This window comes from Ursus americanus, chromosome 12, assembly GCF_024610735.1.
Source record: "Ursus americanus isolate L20-20 chromosome 12, mUrsAme1.1.p, whole genome shotgun sequence".
NCBI classification, from domain to species: Eukaryota; Metazoa; Chordata; class Mammalia; order Carnivora; family Ursidae; genus Ursus; species Ursus americanus.
In genome coordinates, this window is record NC_142138.1 from 69,052,462 (window position 1) to 69,079,239 (window position 26,778).

The 26,778-nt window shown below is 40.6% G+C and overlaps 1 protein-coding gene across 2 annotated transcripts in view; it reads right to left on the minus strand.

The window, feature by feature from the left end:
- The window catches only part of RNF115 (ring finger protein 115), a 73,253-nt gene that overhangs the window by 2,614 nt on the left and 43,861 nt on the right, over window positions 1–26,778 (minus strand). For both annotated transcript variants that reach the window (XM_045776227.2, XM_045776228.2), the window contains 3 exons: window positions 4,883–4,954; window positions 3,627–3,699; window positions 2,586–2,679 (listed from right to left, as the gene is read on the minus strand). In XM_045776227.2, the coding sequence (XP_045632183.1) occupies window positions 2,586–2,679; window positions 3,627–3,699; window positions 4,883–4,954 (239 nt within the window). The remainder of the gene's footprint in view (window positions 1–2,585; window positions 2,680–3,626; window positions 3,700–4,882; window positions 4,955–26,778) is intronic.

Below are 26,778 nucleotides of genomic sequence, written 5' to 3' on the forward strand. Positions count from 1 at the left end.
ACACCTTCCCTGACGTGTGATAGCCTTCTGGCAGTTTCTACTTAGTAAACACAGGCAATCATCAACCACAGCCAAGGGATGCATCTCGGCAATCTTAGCAGCTCCCAGTCAGTGTCTCAAGCCATTTTTACCCTGCTACTTTCCACCCTCCTTCAGCGTGCTTGTCCTAAAGCCCTCTGTACAAGCTATTAATTAAAAGCTGTACCAGGAGGTGGTGCTGCAGAATTGCAAAGCCCAAGGACAGCTCAGGTTCCAAGTCTAGAGACAAGTAACACTCTTCGTGAGGAAATGGCTACAAACTAAATTGGGAGTACCAGTCAGTAAAGTCAGTATTTCCCAAATACCAGCAAGTGTCTCTCTCCAGTGGCCAGGGCCTCCTACGTACACACAGCAGTCAAGGACCTGGAGTAAGACTACCACTTAATAGATTTACTCCTTCCTCTCCACTCTTCCCTAACACCTTTACCTCAATTCTAGCTTTTATTTCTTACGTCTGGTCTACTGGAACAGCCTCCCAGGTAGTATCCTTGACCCTAGCCTTCAACCCTCCAAATTTACCTAAGCTTTGCAACCAGCTAATTTTTCCTAATACTAGCTTCATACCAATCCCCACCTCATCTTTACTTGGATGCCCAGCTGGTACCTCAAAATCAACAAGTTCAAAATTAAAAATATCACATCACTTCTGCACCCAAAACAGGGCCCGCTCACAATTCCCCCACCTGAGAGATGGCAATACCAGCTCTGTAGTTCCCAAGCTGCAAAACTTTTGAGTCCTCTTTGACCCTTGTCCCTTCTTTACCCTATTATGCAATGTGATGAAAGCCTTTCTTCAAAGCGATATTGAGTCTACCCTTCCCTGTTAGCACTGCCACCATTACCTGCACCCCACCTAGATGTTGCAGCAGCCCCTTAAATCCCTGCTTCTGCTTTCTTTGCCTTCCAATCTGTTTGACACACTACCTCCAAACTAATCTTCCCTAAAGACCGCCTAAATTCCTTCAATGCTCCACATGGGAAGCTATGAAACTTGCCTCCTATCTAAAATATCCAGCCAAACTACTCTGCCAGTTTCAAGGTCTACACAGAAAGGCCCCACCCTTCCTAACCAGTCATGCCTCCACTATCCCCAAACCACATTCTATTTCAGGGCTAATAAGGTCACTCTCCTTATACCTGATTCAGACACTGTCCATGCTGACATTCTCACACTGGTTCATACTTTTCCTTGAACAGAATGGCCTAAGATGGCCTATCTTGTCTTTAAAATCTTCTCTAACTTAAAATGGAATTTGGGGGAGAGAAACTCTTAGTCCAAAATAATGCTCCTTGTCACCAAATTCCTTCAGCGCTTAAAAATTATATCTATGTCTAGGGGCGCCTGGGTGGCACAGCGGTTAAGCGTCTGCCTTCGGCTCAGGGCGTGATCCCGGCGTTCTGGGATCGAGCCCCACGTCAGGCTCTTCCGCTATGAGCCTGCTTCTTCCTCTCCCACTCCCCCTGCTTGTGTTCCCTCTCTCGCTGGCTGTCTCTATCTCTGTCGAATAAATAAATAAAATCTTTAAAAAAAAAAAAATTATATCTATGTCTAAAGTCCCTAACTGTATCTGACAGAGTAATTATGAAACAAATTCCCAGCCTCCCATTTTTTCTTTCTCTGTATCATCTGCTCAATACTATTTTTTATACTGTTTTCTAATCGTTTAGTTGAGTTTTGCTTCCCCTGGTAAGCTCTTCAAGAAATCAAGTCTTATCTTGTACCTCTTTGTTTCCTGCATGGCAAAAGGACACTGTGGCTGCTGAGGAAATACTTGCTGGCTGATGAAAGAAATTCTCAGCTTTCAACATTTGCAGGCCCTGCTCCTGGGCCCCAGGGAATCCATATACTTTACATTTACCAAAGTCAAAATGACTCCACAAAACCTCAAAGCATGGGCTCTACTTCTGCACTGAGCACACACTGTACATCTGCTTTGTTTAAAAAAAAAAAAAAAAACCAAAAAGGAGCATTCCAAACATAAAGATAGGAAAAACAAAAAAACTTCCCTAGTTCCCGTATGATTAAAGTCATACAGATTTGCACATACTACAAAACATAAAGTCTGTAACTTTCTGAACTGTCCTTTGTCATAATGATTTGCAACTATATTAAAAACAGGGGCACCTGGCTGGCTCAGTCAGTACAGTATGCAACTCTTGATCTCAGGGTCACGAGTTCAAGCCCCATGTTCGGTATGGAGCCTACCTCAAAACAAACATAAAAACATACATAACGCTTCACCAAATGGTCTTTCCCTGGAGCTCCCTCTTCTTTATGAAAGACTGTGCAACCACAGCAACAGTCCTAACTTAACGTAGGCTTGAATAAAACTCTCTTCCTTTCTCTTTACAATTTAAAAAAAGGTTTGTCCACTCTGTATCAATATGACTAACCCTAATGAAAAGGTGGGCATCTTCCATAAATGACACCCAGGTAGGACTTTGAGGAGTGCTATAGCTTCCCTTGACGACCCTTCGTACAGGAAGGTGCTAGGATTTAGAACAGAGATACGAAGTTAACAGAATAAGTATAGAATTGAACCTACCAACTTGTTCCTGAGTTACTGGCACTGTTGGAAGAGATGTGATCTTTTCCTTGTCAGCTGGGGGAGGCCCTGTGTTTTCCAGTTGTCCTAAAAGCTACAAAAAAGGAAAAAGAAAAAGAAGAAGAAGAAGTGGCAGATATCCCACTATCCCTGGGGACGGAGCTGCTCCAGCTGAGAACAAACAGTGCATATATTAGAAATGTTAGTTGCTCTTATTTCTGCAAGGCTCTGAGAGGCTTGGGTTCCCCCTTTCCTGCCGCCAGAACACTCATAACTCCTTTACAATTTCAGAGTGACATCAGTATAAGTCTACAGAAGAACCTATCATTGCAAGGTCCACCTCCGGGCATAAAGCAACTTCAGAGGCAGCATAAGGGTTGTGATGTCAGGAATAAAACTACAACTGAACAAAAAGTAATACTTAACTGGTCTACAAATTTCATTCTGCTGAAAGAAAAAAAAGGGTGGGAGTATGGAAAGTAGCATAAAGTAAGCCAAGAAATAGGTAAATTACTGCCTATGAGAAGATTTGGATATAAATGACATGCTTCCTATTTTCAGCACTTCACAAGGGAAATGAAAAACCAATTAAATTAAAATAAACATAAATACGTGGAAGCAATTATACATGGCATGGGAATACCTTTTTCTCTGCTTCCTTCCCCTACTTTGTTCCATCTAGCAGAAATCCCTGCTTCAACATGTGAGGAGACCCTTCTTTTTTGTGAAGCACCTGTTGATAGGATCCTCATAGGACTGAACAAGAGGCCAAAAATACAAAATACTGTTTGTTATAGGAGAAGTCTTTTCTTCCTATGGAGGTGAAGCCATCGTCTAGAAAGTCCCTAGGACCTAGAAGGTACATGGATGCTAAACTAAACCCATAAACCATTTATCCCCTCAGTAAAATGGAAACCCACAAGCTCAAAATATTAGGAAAAGCAGAGTGACTGCCATTTCAGAAAGTAGCAGAAGGAAAGCAGGAAGCCTGTGGAACCATGAGACACACTGAACAGACACCCTCAAAAGGCAGCTCCTCACCTGGGTTACAATGGCATCAAGCCCTGTCTGACCCCAGGCATAGTCCCCAGGGTTGGAGTGCAGCATCCCGCTCCTATACATGAGATGAGACAGACAGCATTAGATGGAGTGACCAGGCTCTGCCTTTCACCACAGAAAAAACTGGCAGATCCTGCTCTCTCTCAGAGCTGGAAAGTCACTAGTTCTCTAAAAATCAAGTGGCAAAGAATTTTTCAGTATTTTTAAGGTCAAACAGATTATCTGGAAGTAGTCTCTTATTCTTGTAAGGAATTTTTACTTAATTGAATAGAACATAAAATATGAAGCTACCTAAAATACCACATGACACACCAGAGCAAAAAAAGTGACTCACTGCCTATTGGCTAAGAAAAGTTTGTCTTCTCTGTGCCCAATTACAGTAAACATAGATGGAGCTGCTTTTTAAGGAGAGTTTTCCCTTTGTGACTGGCCAAAATCTATAGCAGACTTCCTTCATTCTAAGAGGCTGCCCATGGTCCTCGACAATGAGGAGCTTTCAAGTAGAGAAACAGCCACAGCCGTCTCTCTGAATCACAACTTAGAGCGATTACAAAAGGGACTTGGCAGTACCTCTTTCTGGAGCCGCCGGTGCACTACCCTGGAGGACAGATGTCCAGACTCTTTGGCTGGAACATGTTAAAAGAAACAAGAGGCTGGAAAATAGGGTAACTGTGTGGAAGGACTGAGATCTCTCTGAGCAAAGGAGCCTTCTGGGGCAGAGTCAGAAGTAGCATGGAATTGTCCAGACAAGAGGAAATTCTATCTTAACCCCTACTGTACTTAAGTGTCACTCTGATACTGAAATTACAGCCTTTGTTTCTTCTGACAAACCTTCTTACTTTGAGAAAAGGAAGTTAAGCAACATGTTTTTAATTTCAGAAATTCTCAAGGAATAAAATCTTCCCATATGATCTAGAAAAGAAACCTGCAAGTTCAGATACGAGGACTGGCAGGGACCATCTCATTCCCCTCTCAACACAACTCTCAAACCAGAATATGAACCGAAACCGAGACATCCAGTGCCTGGACATCCTGGGAGACCAGGATGGCCCTCAGGAGACTGAGCAATAAAAAATAAGTTCTGATTAAGTCTGGGCTCAGCAAATAAAGGCAATCTAACAGTCTGCAATCAAATCTTTATACTCACCTATGCAGCTCTTGCTCTTTCTCGCAATGGTACAGATACCTAAAATGCTGCTTCTCTAGCAAAGTAAGACAGAAAGCGATTAGTTACTTACCAGGAAAAAGGATGTGAGGATCCAGGAACTGCAGAATTTGCAAAGAATCCTGTAAAGATCTGTTGTATTATTCTGTTGGAGGAAAAAACAATTAGGTAAGACAACAGACCAATGAAAGTATTCTACAGATATAAATGGCTGACCAATCACCAACTCCTTCTCCAAACTACCATGGGTTTTCACTGGTCATTATACAGCACATAACACCAGAAATCAACCAGCTACCTGGTAAAGTGCTATTTTGCTATTACAGCTGTCTTGTTGAGCTCTACGATCTTATGTATTAATAGATTTTTTGGTGAATTAGGCGTGAAAGGGACTGATCACGTGGTGTAGTTTTCAAACTATGTTCCTTGGATCGCTGGCAGCAACATGAGGTTGAAAGGGATGCTAAATCAGTGGGATCTGGGCCCATCCTGTAACAACAGTTGTTCCATTTTTATATATTTTACACATTGGGTTTCTGTGTAAGATATTATTCAAAGAGCCCTGTAAAAAAAAATGTTTTGAGACTAATCTCATTTTACCAACATTTATCAACATGCTGTATTAGCCCTCAAAAGGTGTTTCGACTGCCTATACACAAACACATTCAAACACACACACCTGACACTCGTCATTCTGAACACTTAGGATGGCACATCCACCCAGTCCTTTATATTAGTGAGTTGATCTTTGTTACCCAAAGAGATAATGGGCAAAAGAAAAAGACTAAAGAAATTTTTCTACTAGATCTCTTGTTTTGTGAGTGATATGCATGTTTTTCCTCCATCTTCATTGAGATATAATTGACAAGATATATACTTTTAACCCCCTGGTTTCCACTTTATTAGGCCAATCAATAAACAATGGCAGTAGCCAATATTAGACTCTCCCTATTCCTAAAGTTCAACAATAGCTAAGAGACTATGTGTTTTAAAGTATGTCCACAAAAAAAATGTCCACAAGTTATTTTATGATCCTCCTACGAGTGTAGGCTGAACTTAATGACTTAACTCTTCTCTTTTTTTTGTATTGAGGTATAATCACACGAATATTATTAGTTTCAGGTGTGCAACACAGTGATTCGACACCTGTACATACTGTAAATCATCACCACAGTAAGACTAGTTAACATTCACCACCATATACAGTCACAAAATTTTTATTTCCTTGTGACTACAACTTTTAAGATCTACTCTTACCAATTTGCAAATACGTTATATATTATTATTAACTATAATACCATAGTTACCTATAATTAACTGTAATGAACTATAATATCTTTATGGTTTTGATTTACACTTCCCTGATGATATAGTCACCATGCTGTACATTACATCCCCACTATTTATTTTATAACTAGAAGTTTGAACCTTTGGACCCCCTTCTATTTTGCTCACACCCTACCCCCTACCTCTGGCAACTACCAATCTAGTCTCTTTATCAATGAGTTTCTTTGTTTTTTTAATTAAGATTCCACATATAAGTGAGATCATATGATTTTTGTCCTTCTCCATCTGACATATTTCACTTGTCGCAATGCCGTCAAGGTCCATCCATGTTGTTGCAAATGGCAAGGTTTTTGTTGGGTTTTTTTGCCAAGTAATATTCTTGCACACGCGCGCGCGTGTGTGTGTTTGGTGTATATTTATACAAATCACATTTTCTTTATCCATTATCGATCAATGGACACCTAGGTTGTCTCCATGTCTTGGCTATTATAAATAATATTGTAATGAATAGAGGGGTGCAGATATCTTTCTGAATTAAGATTTTCATCTTCTTTAGATAATACCCAGAAGTAGAATTGCTCGATCATATGGTAGTTTTATTTTTATTTCTTGAGGAACCAACATACTGTTTTCCATAGTGGGTGCACCAATCTACATTCCCACCAACAGTTCACAAGGGTTTTCTTTTCTTCACATCCTCGCCAACACTTGTTATTTCTTGTCTTTTTGATAACAGCCATTCTAACAGGTGTGAGGTGACATTTCATTGTCATTTTGATTTATATCTCCCTGCTTAATGATGTGGAGCACATTTTCTTGTACGTTTTGGCCATCTGTGTATCTTCTTCAGGAAAACAGCTATTCAGATCTTCTGATCCATTTTTTAATCAGATTGGTTTTCTTTTTTAGTATTGCATTATATGAGTCTTTTATATATTCTGGCTATTAATCCCTTATCAGATTTGCAAATTCTCCCATTCAACAGTTGCCTTTTCATTCTGTTGACAGTTTCCTTTGTTATGCAGAAGCTCTTTAGTCTGTTAGCTTGTCTGTTCTTGCTTTTGTTGCCTTTACTTTTGAAGTCAGATCCAAAAAATCATTACACACAGATGTCAAAGAGGTTACCGCTTATGTTCCCCTCTAAAAGGTTTATGGTTTTGGGTCTTACATTCAATCCATTCTGAGTTAATTTTTATGTATGGTATAAGACAGTGGTCTAGTTTTCCCAACATCATTTGTTGAAGAAACTGCCCTTTCCCCATTGCATATTCTTGGTCCTTTGAGTTTATTTCTAAGCTCTCTATTCTGTTCCATTGATTTAGGTGTCTGTTTTAAGCCAGTACAAACTGTCACTTACTTCTTAACAATGGAATATGGCAGGATAATCTGTGACTTCCAGGATTAGGTCATAAAGAGCACTGTGCTCTCTCTTGAATCACTTTCTTTGGGAAAGTGCCATGTCAAGCAGTCTGATAAAGGCCCACATGATAAGGAACTGAAGCCTCCCAATAGCCAGAACAAATTTGCCAGAGTATGAGTAATTCTCAGATGATCCTTCAGATGACTGCAGTAATAGCCAATGTCTTCACTAAAAGCTCGTAAGACACTGGGCCAGAACCACCCAGCTAAACTGCCCCAAATTCCTGACCTAAGGAATCTATGAGATAATTAATGTTTGTTATTTTCAGCCACTAAGCTGTAGTGTAATCCGTTACACAGCAATAGATAACTAATTCAGATTTTCATATCTGGAAGTGCGTTACATCAAAAACCTAAAATGTGTGAGTAGATTTAGAACCCAACGGAGGGTAAAAGTTGAAAGGACTCTGAGGAGAGTACCAGTGAAAGTTTGAAGAGCCTTGAAGAAATAGTAGAAGTATGATGGCCTTTGAGGAATTTATAGGTGAGAGCTTCAGTGAGAAAAATCTTCTTGGAAACTGGAGGGAAAGGGATCCTTGTTATGTAGTAGCAAAAGTTGTTGCTTGCCATGACGTGAAGTAGTACTTGTGGCTCATGAACTGGGTAACAGTCTAGCTAACAAGATGTCCAGACAAGAATGCTAAAGGTACCCCTTGCTTCTTCTTGCTGCTTACATTAAAATGCAAGAAGAGAAGGATAAATTAAAAGAAAGGATAAAGTTTATTTTTAAAAAAAAAATTTTTTTAAGTAATTTCTACACCCAACACAGGGCTCAAACTCAAAACCCCAAGATTAAGGGTCACATGCTCTTCCAACTGAGCCAGCCAGATACCCCTATGGAGAAGGACAGTTAAACAAAAAGGGAGTCAAGACTAAATAATTCCGAAAATTCCCAGCCTCTCCAGATGGTAAATGATATTAAAATTAAGAAATGGCTTCCAAGGGAAGATCAAATCCAGGCTGCTGAAAGAAAATGGTTAACAAGGAAGCCTAGAATGTGGCTATAAAAATTTTTTGTTAAGACCTCAGAAAGCTCTATATAGCTTAAAGAACTACTCAGTTAAACAACTGGGCTTCCAAGAAATTTAAGAGTGTTGTATTAGTCCCCAAGCGCTACCATAACAAATTCCCACAAACTATATAGTTTCAAAAGGAATGAATTTATTCTCTTATAGTTTTGGAAGCCAGACTCTGAAATCAAGATGTTGTTAGGGTTAGGGGCGCCTGGGTGGCTCAGTCGTTAAGCGTCTGCCTTCGGCTCAGGGTGTGATCCCAGAGTCCTCGGATCGAGCCCCACATCAGACTCCTCTTTCACTGGGAGAGTGCTTCTTCCTCTCCCACTCCCCCTGCTCCTCTCCCACTCCCCCTGCTTATGTTCCCTCTCTCGCTGGCTGTCTCTCTCTGTCAAATAAATAAATAATCTTTTAAAAAAAAAATTAAAAGATGTTGTTAGGGTTAGTTCCTTCTGGAGGCTCTGAGGGAAAATCTGTTCCATGCCTCTCTTCTAGTTCCCAGCAATCTTTGCTGTTTCTTGGCTTGCAGACACATTACTCTAATCTCTGCCTTAGTCTTCAAGTGACTTTCTTTCCTGTGTCTTCTGTGTTCAAATTTTTCTCTTCTAAGAATACCAGCCATTGCAGTTGGGCCCACTCTAACCCAATATGATCTCACCTTAACTTGATTACATCTGTAAAGACCTTATGCCAAATAAAGTCACATTCACAGGACCTGAATGTATCTTTTTGGAGGATAAAATTCTATCCACTGCAAGTACTGTCCCTCAGTAATCCCAGAAGCCCAAGGGAGAAAGGAGATTATTTGGAAGAGATTTGTGGGTGTGGCTTTTGTTTATGGCAGGAATCTCAGTAATATTCACAGGAGACCCTAAGTTTTAAAAAGAAAAGCTGCCCGGTTACACTGAAAGGCACAGAGTCAAACAAAATAAAAAGAAGCCTCTTGGGCCCTCAAAAGCAGACTAAGAAAACTATGCAGCTGCAAATCTGAACCACTTTTCATGGAAAAGAAAACTCATAGGGTGAAACCAAGAGCCTCGGAGGAGGAAACAAAAGCCACAGAACAGTATTCTTGGGCAAAAGAACTACGTCCTAATCAAGAAACTTCCAACATTAATCCAGATAAAAGAAAAATTGCTATGAATCAGTGACTTGTGCCTCCTATTTACTCCCTTTTTAAATAGGAATCTCTACCTTTTTAGTACATGCCTGTTCCATCACTATATGTTGGGTGCGTGAGGGGCAGGAAACTTGTTTCTTTAATTTACAGGTGTTCACATCAAAAGAAGGTGTACTTGCGGAACTATAACGAAGGGCCTCATCCACACTTGGACCTAGCAACCTGGATTTCAGGTTGATGCTATAAAGGGACAAGGCTTTAGGTGGGTGTTGGGAGGATGGGAGCGTATTTTGCACATGAGAGAACCGTGAGTAATTTGCGGCCACAGGGTGAAATATGGTAGTTTTAAAATATGTCTACAAATTCTTTAATACTCCTCCCTTCAAGAGGTGGAGTTGAATTCTTCTCCCTTTGAATGTGGGATGGACCTAGTGACTCACTTCCTACAGATAAAATATGGCCAAAATGACAGTGTTTGGCTTCCAAGATCAGGATATAAAAGGCATTATGGTTTCCTTCCTTTTCCTTTCTCTCTCGGATCACTTTACTCTGGGGAAGCCAACTGTCAAGTCACGGGGATCCTGAAAGACCCCTATGCAAATGTCCACATGGTAAGGAATTAAGGCCTCCTGCCAACAGCCATGTGAGTGACTTATCTTGGAAGCAGATCCTCCAGTCCCAGTTGAGTGTTCGGATGCCCGTAGCCACAGTTGACATTTTGATTATAACCTCATGAAACACTTGACCAGAACCACCTAGCGAAGCTGCTCCCAAATTTCTGGCCCTCAGAAACTGTGAGAAAATAATGTCTATTGCTATATGCTGCTCAATTCCAGGGGAATCTGTTACACAGCAATAAATAATATACTCTCCTTGCTTGCTAATAACTAGAAGAGCAAATTACCACATGCTTGAACTAACCAGTAAGTAATGGTAATAATTAACTCTGAGAAAGAGACTAGTTCCTAGCTCTAAACCTGATCCTACATAAATGCTTGGAGTTGCCAGGGACGCCTCGGCTGATGAGCTGCTGATTCCCTTCTCTTGGCTGCTTACTCCTTGGAAGTCAGATGCTGGTTCCGCATCTCTGCAGCACAAACAAAGAGAGGCTGCTCGGGGTGACTTAGTAAGTTTAAGAGTTATTGTGAGGAGATTATCTTCAGCTGATACATGCAGTACTTACAGTGAATTTTCTTATTGTTAAAAACATAAAACCTTGTCTTGTTAAAGTAATAGGCAGCTAAAATAGGGTTGGGTGGGAGGGTGATGTGTGTATTTAACCCACGGAAGAGAAAAATCAATCCACACAGTTTGGAAGGGAAGATATATGCTAAGACCATGTAAGAGTCTTCATCTAGTTTCCAGAGCTATACTCTCTCTAGGTTTTCCTCCTTGTTCCTTGGTTGTCCTTTCTGTCCCCTCTGTCTATTCCTCTTTATCTTCCAAACTTCTAATCAATCAGGGCCTAGGGCTCAATTCTCTGAGCTCTTCTACTTTCTATCCTGACTCTTGGCAATTTCACCCAGTTTTATATACAAGCCACATTTCCAAATTTTATCTCCACCCAAGACCTCTGCCTACTCAACATCACCGCCTGAATGTGTAATAAGCACCTCAAACTTACTGTGTCCCAAACTGAACTCTTGAATCTTCTCCCCAGTATCTGTTCCTCCTAGTGTCCCCCATTTCAGCAGACGGTGACTCCGTTTTTCAATTGCTCAGACCAAAAACCTTAGTGCATCCTTAACTCCTTTTTTTTAATCTGCAACTCTTCGTTCTGTTACACCTCATATCCAATCTGTCAGCAAATCCTATTATGCCCACTGTCAAGCTATATGTAGAATCCAACCATTTTTCACTACCCTCACCAAAGCCACTGGCATCTCTAGCTTAGATTAACGCAACAGCCTCTTAAATGGTTTCTCGGCTTCTGCCCTTGCCCATGTGCTCCTTGCAGCCCCCCCATTCTATCCTCAACATAGCAGTTGGAATGATCATTTTAAGACCAAAGTGAGACCACGTCATTTCTCTGCCCTAAACTTTCCCCTGGGTTTCCACTGCACTCAGAATAAAAGCCCTTACGGTAGTCTACCAGGATCTATATGATCTAATACTCTCCTCCCCAGCCCCACACCCAGCCAACTTCTCTGTGACCTCATCTCCTACTATTCCCCCTCACTTACTCTGCTCTAACCGGCCTCTCCTTGTTGGCACATTCCTAGCTCATTCCCTCACTTCCTTTATGTGTATTCAAATGCCTTCTCAGTAAGGCCTCAGCTTACTATACTTTTTGAAACTTCACTTCTCCCATACTCCCTGATCTCCCTTCTCTGCCTTTCTTCCCCATAGAATTTACTACTGCTTAACAGCCTATTGATTTAACTTCTTTTGCTTGTCTGACTTCCCCCTTATTAAGCTCCACAAGGGCAATCAACTTTTGACTGTTTTGTTCACCACTGTACAGTCAATACCTGGAATAATACCTGGCAAAGTAATATACAAATGTTTGTTGAATTAATTAAAAGACCCCAAGATGGGGCCCAGAAATACACTGAAAGACATATATAATCTATTAAGATAAAAAAGAGGGATGATAAAGTAGGTACAGTATGACTTCCATTTCAATGATACAGATGTAGGTATTGTATTTTTAAAGTTCCACAAGATTATGCATCAGGGTATAACTGTGGCTATTTCTGGGTAATGTTGCCTTTTTAATACCAAAAAAAACACACAAAAAAACAAAAAACCCTAATATTTCTAAATAACCAAAAAAGTCAGTTCTCAAAATGTGAGTAGTGATCAGCGGTCAGAAAACTACGGTCTCAGAATCTCCTTCACGGGAACATATTTTTAAGGAAGCAAACCTTAGTAGTAACCTGCCCTACAAAATGATTCAGGAGACAGCTGATCAAAACACCAGGCTAAAATGTAACCATAAAAAACAAATGTTAAAGGAGTACAACACACTAAAATAAAGACAGGTCTTAATGTAATAAGCGCAAAGTAATGGGTAGTAACCTCTACGAAGTCTGGAAAGGATGATTGTGTTAGTGTTGACCTAATAGAGACAAGGAAAAAGAACTGACAAATATAAATATTTTGCCATCCTAAAAAACATTCTTTAAGGTGAAATATGAATAATCCCTTAGACTTGTCACAATCCAAATGAAATTTCTCCTAAAGACTACATAATCTCTTTTGTTTATTCTATATACACCAAGCAACCATTTGACTGCTTTTGATTTCTTGTTATCTGGGAAATTCAAAGACAGCATTATGCTAACAAGCAGAAATGAGTTTTCCAGTCACTGAAATAGATTACACCCAGCTGCAAATTAATAAATTAGTCTTCTGGCACAGGTCAGATTCATTTAAGGTTAGATAAGATGTGCTAGTCTATTCAGGACCTGATTACACCTGGATAAACTATCATTTGAAAGCTGCAGATTAGGGGACATACTTTAGACATTCTCACAAGTATTTGCAGAATGAATGAACAATGTGAGACTTACCCATCTTTACATTTGCAAAGAGGTTTCACTCATGTCATTGAAAAAGCCAAAGAAAACAGATCTCATTTCAAGGTAACTCCCTAAATTGGTGTAAGGAACACATTAATAATCCCACGAAGGCTAATTAATCTCTGACATCTGATTTTTTAAATGACAAAGTACTCTGTCTACAGTGGAATCAGTGGAATGAACAGGAGGAGCCTGTGATGTAGCCTATGGAAAAAACCAGTTGAAAGCCTGATAAGCAAAATAAAAAGTTATACTCCTCAAATCTACAGGACAAACTATCATCAGGAAGAAGACAAGCTAAAATCTAATCAAAAAGAAATTTATAAAATACAAAATTGTAATGTACTTTCCAAACACTGGGTGAGGGGATGCCTGGGTGGCTTAGTCGGTTAAGTGTCTGTGTTCAGCTCAGGTCATGACCCCAGGGTCCTGGGATGGAATCCTGCATCTGGATCCCCACTCAGTGGGGTGCCTGCTTCTCCCTCTGCCTGTGGCTCCCCCTGCTTGTGTGTGCACTCTCTCTCTCTGACAAATAAATAACTTCTTAAAAAACAAAACACTGGAGGAGAGGTAAGATGGCGGAGGAGTAGGGGACCCCTTTTTCAGCCGGTCCCCTGAGTCGAGCTGGATAGGTACCAGACCAGCCTAAACAACCACGGAATCAGCCTGAGACATAGGAAGATGCATCTGGATCTCTACAAATGAACATCTCCAGTGCTGAGTATTGAGGTACGAAGCGGGGAGCCGTGAAACCACGCACAGATATCGGAAGATAAACGGAAGGGGGAGGGAGCCGCCGCGTTCGGGCGCAGGGAAGCGGTAGCCACCTGCACCGGGGAGCGGACTCACGGACGGCACCCGCGAGAGAGCGGGCTGAGACCGGTGAGCCGGGAGCTCACGCCACCAGGCATCTCATGGAACTCCGGAATCCCGGTGTGCTCACTGGATCCAGACTGAGACTGGGAGCTCCAGGAGCGCGCGCGGGGCGGCTGGCGACTGGCAGGCCACCTGCACGGGGGAGCGGGCGGACTCGCGGTCGGCACTCGCGAAACAGCAGACTGAGACCCTGAACCTGGTGCGCGCGCCACCAGGCTTCTCACGGAACTCCGGAATCCCGGTGTGCTCACCAGGCATATACTGAGACCCAGAGATCCGGGAGGAGATCCGGGAGGAGATCTGGGAGCGTGCAGGGGCGGCTGGCGGCTGGCGGCGTTAGAAACACAAAGGACAGAGACGCGCCGGCCCTGGAAGTGAGGGCTGGGATGCCGGGTGTGGGGCGCACATCCCGGGACGCTGCAGGGTTGAGCAGCACCAACAATAACAGAGTTAAAGTGGCCAGAACATCAGTGGAGAACAGGCCGCAATCCCTCTGTTCTGAGACAGAGGCTGGGATTCGGCCGCTGCTGCTCTGACTCTCAGAAGAGGCACAGCAAACCGCCAGGGAAAGCTGCCAGAGAACAAAAGCCTGGAAATACCAGCTCACAGCGTGCCCGTCCCCATCCCCCCTCGCAGGGGACACAGAGACTATACCCAAACAGGGTTGCCTGAGTATCGGCGCGGCAGGCCCCTCCCCCAGAACACAGAAGGCAGGCTGAAAAATCAAGAAGCCCAACAACCGGGGCGCCTGGGTGGCGTAGTCGTTGGGCGCCTGTCTTCGGCTTGGGGCGTGATCCCGGCGTTCCGGAAAGGAGTCCCTCATCAGGCTCCTCCGCTGGGAGCCTGCTTCTTCCTCTCCCACTCCCCTGCTTCTGTTCCCGTTCTTGCTGACTGTCTGTCTCTCTCTCTCTCAGATAAATAAATAAATAAAATCTTTAAAGAAGCCCACATCCCCAAGATCCCTATAAAACAAGGGGCACGGCCTGGGACCCAGTCAATAATTTGGGCTCTGGACAACCCCGCAACCTCTCCTCATCAGAATGACAAGAAGGAGAAGCCCCCCCGCCCCAGCAAAGAAAAGACAGTGAGTCTGTGGCCTCTGCCACAGAAATAATGGATATGGATGTAACCAAATTATCAGAAATGGAATTCAGAGTAACGATGGTCAAAATGATGAGTAGAATTGAAAAAAGTATTAACAAAAAGGTTACTGAGAATATAGAATCCCTAAGGACAGAAATGAGAGCGAATCTGACAGAAATTAAAAATTCTATGAGCCAAATGCAGGCAAAACTAGAGACTCTGACGGCCAGGGTCACAGAAGCAGAGGAACAGGTTAGGGATGGGTTAATAGAGGAAAAAACGAAAATAGAAGCTGGTCTTAAAAAAATCCACTCCCACGAATGTAGGTTAAGGGAGATTACTGACTCAATGAAACGATCCAATGTTAGAATCATCGGCATCCCCGAGGGGGTGGAGAAAAACAAAGGTCTAGAAGAGATATTTGAACAAATTGTAGCTGAAAACTTCCCTAATCTAGCAAGGGAAACAAACATCCGTGTCCAAGAGGCAGAGAGGACCCCTCCCAAGCTCAACCACGACAAACCTACGCCACATCACATCATAGTGCATTTCGCAAATATTAGATCCAAGGATACAGTATTGAAAGCGGCCAGGGCAAAGAAATTTCTCACGTACCAAGGCAAAGGCATCAGAATTACGTCAGACCTGTCTACACAGACCTGGAATGAGAGAAAGGGTTGGGGGAGCATTTTTAAAGCTCTTTCAGAGAAAAACATGCAGCCAAGGATCCTTTATCCAACAAGGCTGTCATTCAGAATTGGTGGAGAAATAAAGACATTTCAGAATCGCCAGTCATTAACCAATTTCGTAACCACGAAACCAGCCCTACAGGAGATATTAAGGGGGGTTCTATAAAGGTAAAAAGGCCCCAAGAGTGATACAGAAAAGAAAGTCACAACCAATACAAAGACTTTACTGGCAACATGGCATCATTAAAATCATATCTCTCAGTATTCAGTCTCAATGTGAATGGCTTAAATGCTCCCATAAAACGCCACAGGGTTGCAGATTGGATAAAAAGACATGACCCATCCATTTGCTGTCTACAAGAGACTCGTTTCGAACCCAAAGATGCATTCAGACTGAGAGTAAGGGGATGGAGTAACATCTTTCATGCAAATGGACCTCAAAAGAAAGCTGGGGTAGCAATTCTCATATCAGATAGACTGGATTTTAAACTAGAGACTATAGTTAGAAACACAGAAGGGCACTATATTATTCTTAAAGGAAGTATTCAACAAGTGGATATGACAATTATAAATATATATGCCCCCAACAGGGGAGCAGCAAGATACACAAGCCAACTCTTAACCAGAATAAAGAGACATATAGATAAAAATACATTAATAGTAGTAAACCTCAACACTCAACTATCAGAAATAGACAGAACACCCTGGCAAAAACTAAGCAAAGAATCAAAGGCTTTGAATGCCATACTCGACGAGTTGGACCTCATAGATGTATATAGAACACTATACCCCAGAACCAAAGAATACTCATTCTATTCTAATGCCCATGGAACATTCTCAAGAATAGACCATGTTCTGGGACACAAAACAGGTCTCCACCGATACCAAAAGATTGAAATTATCCCCTGCATATTCTCAGACCACAACGCTCTGAAATTGGAACTCAACCACAAGGAAAAATTTGGAAGAAACTCAAACACTTGGAGACTAAGAACCATCCTGCTCAGGAATGACTCGATAAACCAGGAAATCAAAAATCAACTTAAACAATTTATGGAGACCAACGAGAATGAAAACACAACGGTCCAAAACCTATGGGATACTGCAAAGGCAGTCCTAAGGGGGAAATACATAGCCATCCAAGCCTCACTCAAAAGAATAGAAAAATCTAAAATGCAGTTTTTATACTCTCACCTCAAGAAGCTGAAACAGCAACAGAGGGACAGGCCTAATCCACTCACGAGGAAGCAGTTGACCAAAATTAGAGCAGAAATCAATCAATCAGAAACCAGAAGTACAGTAGAGCAGATCAACAGGACTAGAAGCTGGTTCTTTGAGAGAATCAATAAAATTGACAGACCACTGGCAAAACGTATCCAAAAGAAAAGAGAAAGGACCCAAATTATTAAAATTATGAATGAAAAAGGAGAGGTCACGACCAACACCACTGAAATTGGAAGGACTATTAGAAATTTTTATCAACAGCTATATGCCAATAAACTAAGCAATCTGGAAGAGATGGAATCCTTCCTGGAAACATATAAACTACCAAGATTGAAACAGGAAGAAATTGATTTCTTAAACAGGCCAATTAATTATGAAGAAATTGAGTCAGTGATAAACAACCTTCCAAATAACAAAACTACAAGCCCGGACGGTTTTCCTGGGGAATTCTACCAAACATTCAAAGAAGAAATAATACCTATTCTCCAAAAGCTATTTCAAAAAATAGAAACAGAAGGAAAGCTACCAAACTCATTCTATGAGGCCAATATTACCTTGATCCCCAAACCAGGCAAAGACCCTCAAAAAGGAGAATTACAGACCGATTTCCCTAATGAATATGGACGCCAAAATCCTCAACAAGATACTTGCTAATAGAATCCAACAGTACATTAAAAGGATTATCCATCATGACCAAGTGGGATTCATACCTGGGATGCAAGCGTGGTTCAATATTCACAAATCAATCAGCGTGACACGTCATATCAACAAGAAAAGACTCAGGAACCATATGATCCTCTCAATTGATGCAGAAAAAGCATTTGACAAAATACAGCATCCTTTCCTGATTAAAACCCTTCAGAGTGTAGGAATAGAGGGTACATTTCTCAATCTCATAAAAGCCATCTATGAAAAGCCTACTGCAAATATTATTCTCAATGGGGAAAAGCTGGAAGCCTTTCCCTTAAGATCAGGAACTCGACAAGGATGCCCACTCTCGCCACTATTATTCAACATAGTACTAGAAGTCCTTGCAACAGCAATCAGACGACAAAAAGGGATCAAAGGTATCCAAATCAGCAAAGAAGAAGTCAAAATGTCTCTCTTCGCAGATGACATGATACTCTATATGGAAAACCCAAAAGAATCCACTCCCAAACTATTAGAAGTTATAGAGCAATTCAGTAACGTGGCGGGATACAAAATCAATGCTCAGAAATCAGTTGCATTTCCATACACGAATAACGAGACCGAAGAAAGAGAAATTAGGGAATCCATCCCATTTACAATAGCACCAAAAACCATATGTTACCTTGGAATTAACTTAACCAGAGACGTAAAGGACCTATAGTCTAGAAACTATAAATCACTCTTGAAAGACATTGAGGAAGACATAAAAAGATGGAAAGATATTCCATGCTCATGGATCGGAAGAATTAACATAGTTAAAATGTCCATGCTACCCAGAGCAATCTACACTTTCAATGCTATCCCGATCAAAATACTGAGGACATTTTTCAAAGAACTGGAACAAATAGTCCTCAAATTTGTATGGAACCAGAAAAGGCCCCGAATCTCCAAGGAACTGTTGAAAAGGAAAAACAAAGCTGGGGGCATCACAATGCCGGATTTCGAGCTGTACTACAAAGCTGTGATCACAAAGACAGCATGGTACTGGCACAAAAACAGACACACAGACCAATGGAACAGAATAGAGAATCCAGAAATGGACCCTCGGCTCTTTGGGCAACTAATATTTGATAAAGCAGGAAAAAACATCCGGTGGGAAAAACACAGCCTCTTCAATAAATGGTGCTGGGAAAATTGGACAGCTACATGCAAAAGAATGAAACTTGACCACTATCTCACACCATACACAAAAATAAACTCCAAATGGATGAAAGACCTCGATGTGAGGCAGGAATCCATCAAAATTCTAGAGGAGAACATAGGCAGCAACCTCTATGACATCGGCCAAAGCAACCTTTTTCATGACACATCCCCAAAGGCAAGAGAAACAAAAGATAAAATGAACTTACGGGACTTCATCAAGATTAAAAGCTTCTGCACAGCCAAGGAAACAGTCAGAAAAACTAAGAGGCAGCCCACGGAATGGGAGAATATATTTGCAAATGACACTACAGATAAAGGACTGGTATCCAAGATCTACAAAGAACTTCTCAAACCCAATACACAAGAAACAAATAAACAAATCAAAAAATGGGCAGAAGATATGAACAGACACTTTTCCCATGAAGACATACAAATGGCTAACAGACACATGAAAAAATGTTCAAAATCATTAGCCATCAGGGAAACTCAAATCAAAACCACACTGAGATACCACCTTACGCCAGTTAGAATGGCAAAAATAGACAAGGCAAGAAACAACAATTGTTGGAGAGGATGTGGAGAAAGGGGATCCCTCCTACATTGTTGGTGGGAATGCAAGTTGGTACAGCCACTTTGGAAAACAGTGTGGAGGTACCTTAAAAAGTTAAAAATTGAGGGGCGCCTGGGTGGCACAGCGGTTAAGCGTCTGCCTTCGGCTCAGGGCGTGATCCTGGCGATCTGGGATCGAGCCCCACATCAGGCTCTTCTGCTATGAGCCTGCTTCTTCCTCTCCCACTCCCCCTGCTTGTGTTCCCTCTCTCGCTGGCTGTCTCTATCTCTGTTGGATAAATAAATAAAATCTTTAAAAAAAAAAAAAAAAGGTTAAAAATTGAGCTACCCTATGATCCAGCCATTGCACTACTGGGTGTTTACCCCAAAGATACAGACGTAGTAAAGAGAAGGGCCGTATGCACCCCAATGTTCATAGCAGCAATGTCCACAATAGCTAAATCGTGGAAGGAGCCGAGATGCCCTTCAACAGATGACTGGATTAAGAAGTTCTGGTCCATATATACAATGGAATATTACTCAGCTATCAGAAAGAACGAGTTCTCAACATTTGCTGCAACATGGACGGCACTGGAGGAGATAATGCTAAGTGAAATAAGTCAAGCAGAGAAAGACAACTATCATATGATTTCTCTCATCTATGGAATGTAAGAACTAGGAAGATCGGTAGGGGAAGAAAGGGATAAAGAAAGGGGGGGTAATCAGAAGGGGGAATGAAACATGAGAGACTATGGACTATGAGAAACAAACTGAGGGTCTCAGAGGGGAGGGGGGTGGGGGAATGGGATAGACCGGTGATGGGTAGTAAGGAGGGCACGTATTGCGTGGTGCACTGGGTGTTATACGCAACTAATGAATCATCGAGCCTTACATCAGAAACCGGGGATGTACTGTATGGTGACTAACATAATATAATAAAAAATCATTAAAAAGAACAAAACAAAACAAAACAAAACACTGGGTGACATATAATGACAACTACTGTAAAGGAGTAACAATCATTTGGAAGAAACAGGTAGACCTGCTAAGCAGGCAGAATAATACGACCCATAAATATGACCAATTCTCCCAAGCATTTGTCACCATTTTAGAAAATCTTAACACTATAGCAATGGTGCTTGTGGCAGATGAGAAGTCAGTAATATAACACTCTTATGTCATTTGCATTTCAAGAGCACCGTAGAGACCAAGACAATTTTATTAACCAGGTTAACCAGGATTTGTTTCATTTTTAAGAGAAGCCTCTTGTAACAGATTTATTCAATTCTCCTAAAAATAGTGACATTCTTTTAAACTTTTCTCCTTTCAGAAGCAGCACCTGCATAAATGAAGTGCTGGATTAAATTAAAAAAAAAAAAAGTGGGCTCTAGTCAACTTTCATTATTTTTCTGCATATGATCATGACAAAGGGTTAGGGTATTCTCCTCCCATTCTAGAAACTGCCAAGCAGAATACAATTTTAAAAGTTTGTCCTTGCCGAACTCCAAAAACACAAGCAAAAAACCCCCCACAAAAACCAAAAAAGCTATAGATTTTAGCACATGCACCAACAAATATACAAGGCTAGTTTCTGCACTCCTCTTTTTTTGAAGAGTTTATTTTACAATTATACCACACAGCACTTTAAACATTGACATATAACTCCCTAATAAGATAAGCAAAGATAAAAGTATTTATCTTATTAGAAACAAGAGAGACCATCACTTATAGTCTTCAGACATTACTGCACTTCAACTTTCATAATGTGCAATACATTCATGAAACAATCTTCAATTAGTTTTAACAAAGAATACTTTTAAAAATTTGTTATTTGTGGGGCGGCTGGGTGGCACAGCAGTTAAGCGTCTGCCTTCGGCTCAGGGCGTGATTCCGGCGTTACGGGATCGAGCCCCACATCAGGCTCTTCCGCTATGAGCCTGCTTCTTCCTCTCCCACTCCCCCTGCTTGTGTTCCCTCTCTCGCGGGCTGTCTCTATCTCTGTCGAATAAATAAATAAAATCTTTAAAAAAAAAAAATTGTTATTTGTATGTATTGTAAAATGATCACAATAAATCTAGTTCATATACACTACCATACATAATTAGAATTTTTCTTAAGAACTTTTAATCTACTGTCTTAGCAATTTCCAAATATGCAATACAGTATTATTAACTATAGCCTCTCTGCTGTACATTATATCCCCAACTTATTTATTTTATAACTGGAAGTTTGTACCTTTTTTTTAAAAAAGATTTTATTTATTTGACAGAGAGAGAGACAGCCAGTAAGAGAGGGAACACAAGCAGGGGGAGCGGGAGAGGAAGAAGTAGGCTCCCAGCAGAGGAGCCTGATGCGGGACTCGATCCCAGGACTCCAGAATCACGCCCTGAGCCGAAGGCAGACGCTTAACAACTGAGCCACCGAGGCGCCCCATGGAAGTTTGTACCTTCTGACCCCCACCTCCTTCACCCATTCTGCTCACCTCCCATGCCCCACTCCCTTTCCCCACCCCACCCTGGCAACCACAAATCTGTTCTCTGTATCTATAAGCTTGGTTTGGGGATTTGGGGTATTTTTTAGAATCCACATATAAGTGAGATCATATTTTTTTCTGACTTATTTCATTCACTATACTGCCCTCATGGTCCATCCATACTGTTACAAATGGCAAACTTTCATTCTTTTTTATGGTTGAAAAATATTCTATTATATATCTATACTATGTTTTCTTCATCCAGTCATCTATTGATAGACACTCAGGTTGTTTCTATGTCTTAGCTATTGTAAATAATGCTGCAATAAACATGGGGGATGTGCATGTATCTTTTCAAATTAGTGTTTTCATTTTTATCAGATTAATATCCAGAAATGAACCTGCTGGATCATATGTAGTTCTATTTTTCTTGAGGAATCTCCATACTGTCTTCCATACCAGCTACATTAATTTACATTCCCACCAACAGTGCACAGGGCTCATTCCCTTTTCTCCACATCCTCACCAACACTAGTTATTTTTTGTCTTTTTGATAACAGCTATTCTGACAGGTGTGAAGTGACATCTCATTGTGATTTTGATTTGCATTTCCCTGACAGTTACTGATGTTGAACATCTTTGCATGTACTTGCTGGCCATCTATATGTCTTTTTTGGAAAAATGTCTATTCAAGATCCCCTGCCCATTTGATCAGATTATTTGGGGTTTTTTGGTGTTCAGCTGTATAAGTTCTTTATGTACTTTGATATTAACCCCTTAGAAGATAATGCTGTTTCATTTTTAATGTATTTACCTTTATGGTTACTCTCTACTAATGGCAAATGTTTTTCCATCTACATATTTAGTCAATAATGTTTACACAGTAATAACATGAAGCTTCTTTTCACAGTAGTCCAAATAAGGTAAAAAAAAAAAAAAATAGGCAGGTTTATTTAGTGAAAACTTTAAATGATAGGGGCGCCTGGATGATGCAGTCAGTTAAGCATCAGACTCTTGGTTTTGGCTCAGGTCGCGAACTCAGGGTGGTGAGATCGAGACCCACATTAGGCCAAAACTCAGCATGGTCTGCTCGGGTTTCTCTCTCCCTCTCCCTCTGCCCCCCGATCCCCGTACACACACTCTCTTTCTAAAATAAATAAATAAATCTTTTTAAAAAAACCTTTAAATTGTAATAATAATGACAGAAAGGGAAAAAATCAACAAGAGTTAAATGACTTCTCCCTCTGCCCCTCACCCTGCTCTCGTGCTATCACTCTCTCTCAAATAAATAAAATCTTTAAAAAAAAAAAAAAAAGTTAAATGACTAAAATATACAAAACGCTGATTCAGAGCCAAAAATCACTAAGTTCATGACACTCACAGCCCCCCCAAAAAAGGTGTGCGTGGGGGGGGTGCCCATGGTTAACATATCTTATGACATAAGATCAAAATCTTCAGAAGACTACTAAAACATTATTTAATGTAAAATAAATGTTAACCCTGTGCCACAATTAATCTGAAGTAATGTGTTATTTTATTAGTTATTAGCTAATAGAAAAAGTATCTAATTAGCAGACACTGCCTGTCTGACCCCAAATCCGTTCTCGACACCCTTCTCCCTTGCCACCTCCTACTACAAAGGATTCAAAAGCTAAATCCATGCTCTCCCAGCTTTCTTTACAGCTGGGGATGGGGAACATGTGACAAAGTGCCCAGTGAGTAGAATTTTCTTGGCAAGGAATATAGAGGTGGGAGGGGGCAGTAGAAAAGATTTTCCTTTCCTTAAAAAAACGGGGGGGGGGGGGACAAATAAGCTGGTGCTATCCCTTTCCCCTTTGTTCTTTCCTGAGGCTCTAAGGTAGTAAGCATGAGAGAAAAACCAAGAGAACCACAGAGATTCAACCCTAACATGATTAAGATATAGAAATATCCTACCGCCAAGAAAAAAAAAATCTTATTTAAGCCATCATTAAGTCAAGTTATATGTTACTCAGATAATATGATTATCTGTAAAGGACATATGAGAAAAGGAAGGTTTTATCTTTCTCCCACTCTGCTATTAGTTAAACGGACAATGTAGTAACAGAGTAGACCATGGTATAAAGAAGCAAAGCAACCAAGGAGGACTGAATCAAGCTAATGTGTTCACATTGATATTTTATTAATCTGGCAAGGAATTTTTGGGCAAAAAATATTAAAATTTGACCCCTGCCTACTTTAGCTGTTCATGGCCCAGCTCCAGGGCTCTGTGAGAAGAGTATATATAGCCTAGTGCCTGAAAAATTCTAGGCCTTTGATTAAGCGTTAGTTACCTTCTCTTCTCAGATTGCAGACAAAATATGAGGCTGCCAAAAGGTATTCATACTGTGTTTTTAGGCATTCATACAGCAGAAAGAACAAATTAGAATAATTCTCCCCATTCCCATTTAGCAACTAAAAAATCTTCTTGACAGAATTTTATTTCCTTTATAGGACCCCCATCAGAAACTGTGTTTGTCCGGTAGGCCAGAAATAATCAGCTAATAATCAGAGAAACACAAGCTGATCACTTTACTCTGACACCCCAACTCTTATTAATTTAAGGGCTGTGAACAAGGGTTACTGCCTAAAATGCTTAGATCCAATTACTCTGGTCAAATTGGGATTATGAGCATCAAAATGAATAATGATTAAAATAAAATCCACGAGTCTGTGCTAAAATAAATAAGTGGATTGATAAGATAGGGCAAGGAGAAGAAAAAAAGCTCGTTTACAGAAGATTGGTATCTGTAGAAGGAATCATAAAAATAGAAAAATCATTATTTTATAGCCATTATAGTAAAATTTGAGGCAAGAATCATTAGTAGACGTTAGTATCATTAGGTAAAAAACTATTGGGGAACCAGATACTCATTCAATATCCAAGTATCACCACAGATTATTTATTAATTACAGAGGAGAAAGTGTACCTTTATAAGAAAAATTTGGCAGACAAGACCTTAACCAAATGGTCAAACTTAACATTACCCATGATGGTCCGGACAAGCTGACATGTGCCCCCTCTGTTGTGATACACTGAGAAGGATACATCATTTATCTAGTACTGTTGCTCAGATATTTAATCTGAATGAAGAAACAATCAGACAAATTCAAATTAGTGGACATCTTTAAAAAAAAAAAAAAAAAAAAACTAGACTTGACTTAAAATTAAAGAAGGTCATGTGTGGGTTTTCCCTGACAGCATGAACTAAACACCCAGCCACCAGCCAGCACTACCATCAGACATGAACACATATAAGCCTACAGACGATTTCAGCCTTCAGGTTTTATGTATTCTAGCTGTGGTCCTTGCCATCACACAGCAGAGGGAAACTATCTCCTACCCTATCTGAAGTCCTAACTCAAAGAACTGTGAATGATAATACGTGACTATTACTCTTTCAAGTCACCAACTTTTAGTATAATTTATTATGCAACAACAGATAACCAATATACACTCTAATAAGACAGAATCTCAATTTTCCTCAGTAGTACCTAACTCACGTATTTTGGGGAACATTAAATGGGCTAAATGGTTGTCAAGCCTGGCACAGTACACTACATGAATGCTAGCTACTAGTATTAATATAACTTCAACTGGTACAGTTAGAACTATGGTAGGGGAGTGCATGACATGCTTTGGGAGAGCACAAAGAAGGGCCTATACAGTCCTGAGGTCACGGGAGGCTTCCTAGATTCACCAAAGGATTAACTGGGTTAAGAAAGCAGTAGAGGTATTTCTGCCAAAGGAAACAGATTAAGCAAAGGTAAACAAGCTAGAAACACCATGGTGTATGTACAGAATGATAACTTTTATACTGGTAGAATAAAAGAAAAGCAGGAAGTGACAGGAAACAAGGCTGCAGAGTGTAGAAACATACAGGACCTTGTATATGAAGTAATGGACCCTATGACAATGCATTTTATACAGAGAGGTGACAGAGATTTGAAAATTTAGGTAGATAATCCTGCAAGAGTGGTAAAGGAGCAAATTTAAGAATGGTAATGCTTTGAAGGAGATATGGACATGAACTACAAGGGAAAAGGCAGGACAAAATAGGAGTTGAGAAACAGGAAGAAAAATCAGGAAAAATTAATAACTAACTGGATGTGTATATATTGGAGAGCTGAGTGGGACAAAGAAAAGATTTTATGTTAATGCCTCAGTTTCTGAACTGGGTAGAGAATGGTACCCCCAATCAAAATCAGATAAAGAAAAAGGATTTAGTTTGGAAGAAAAAAAGAGTTTAGCTTCCTTCTTGGTAAGTTTGGAGTATCTATGGAACATCCAGATGGAAATGTCTAACAGAGGATATATATTCAAGTCTCAAATTAGGGGGAAAGGTCAAAATAGAAATACAGATCTGGGAGTCTTAAGTACATAGGTAATTATTAGAATTGTTAAGATAACCTAAGAATGGCCAGAGAGAACTTACAGAGTGGTGGTCCTCAACCAGGGATAATTTTGCTCCCTCAGGGGACGTGGCAATGTCTGAAGACAGTTCTGTTTGTCATAACTGGGAGGATAAGGGGGGTTTACTATAGGTAGTAGTAGACAGAAGCCAGGGACGTTGCTAAACATCCTGTCATGTATAGGAGAGGCCCCTACACAATAAAGAATTATCTAGCCCAAAAATGTCTCTAAGTCCCAAAGTTAAGAACCCTGTTGCAGACTAAGGAAAAGCAGAATGAAGAAAACACCTTGGGAAAACAAATATTTAGGAAGTATCCATAAGAAGGAAAAGTCAGAGAAGAGGTAAATCGAGAAAACTTACTGTCAAAACTTAACCCCTGCAACACAGAGATTTTATGAAAGGAGGACCAGGTCATAGTAGTAGAGGAATAATGAGAGATGAGAAAG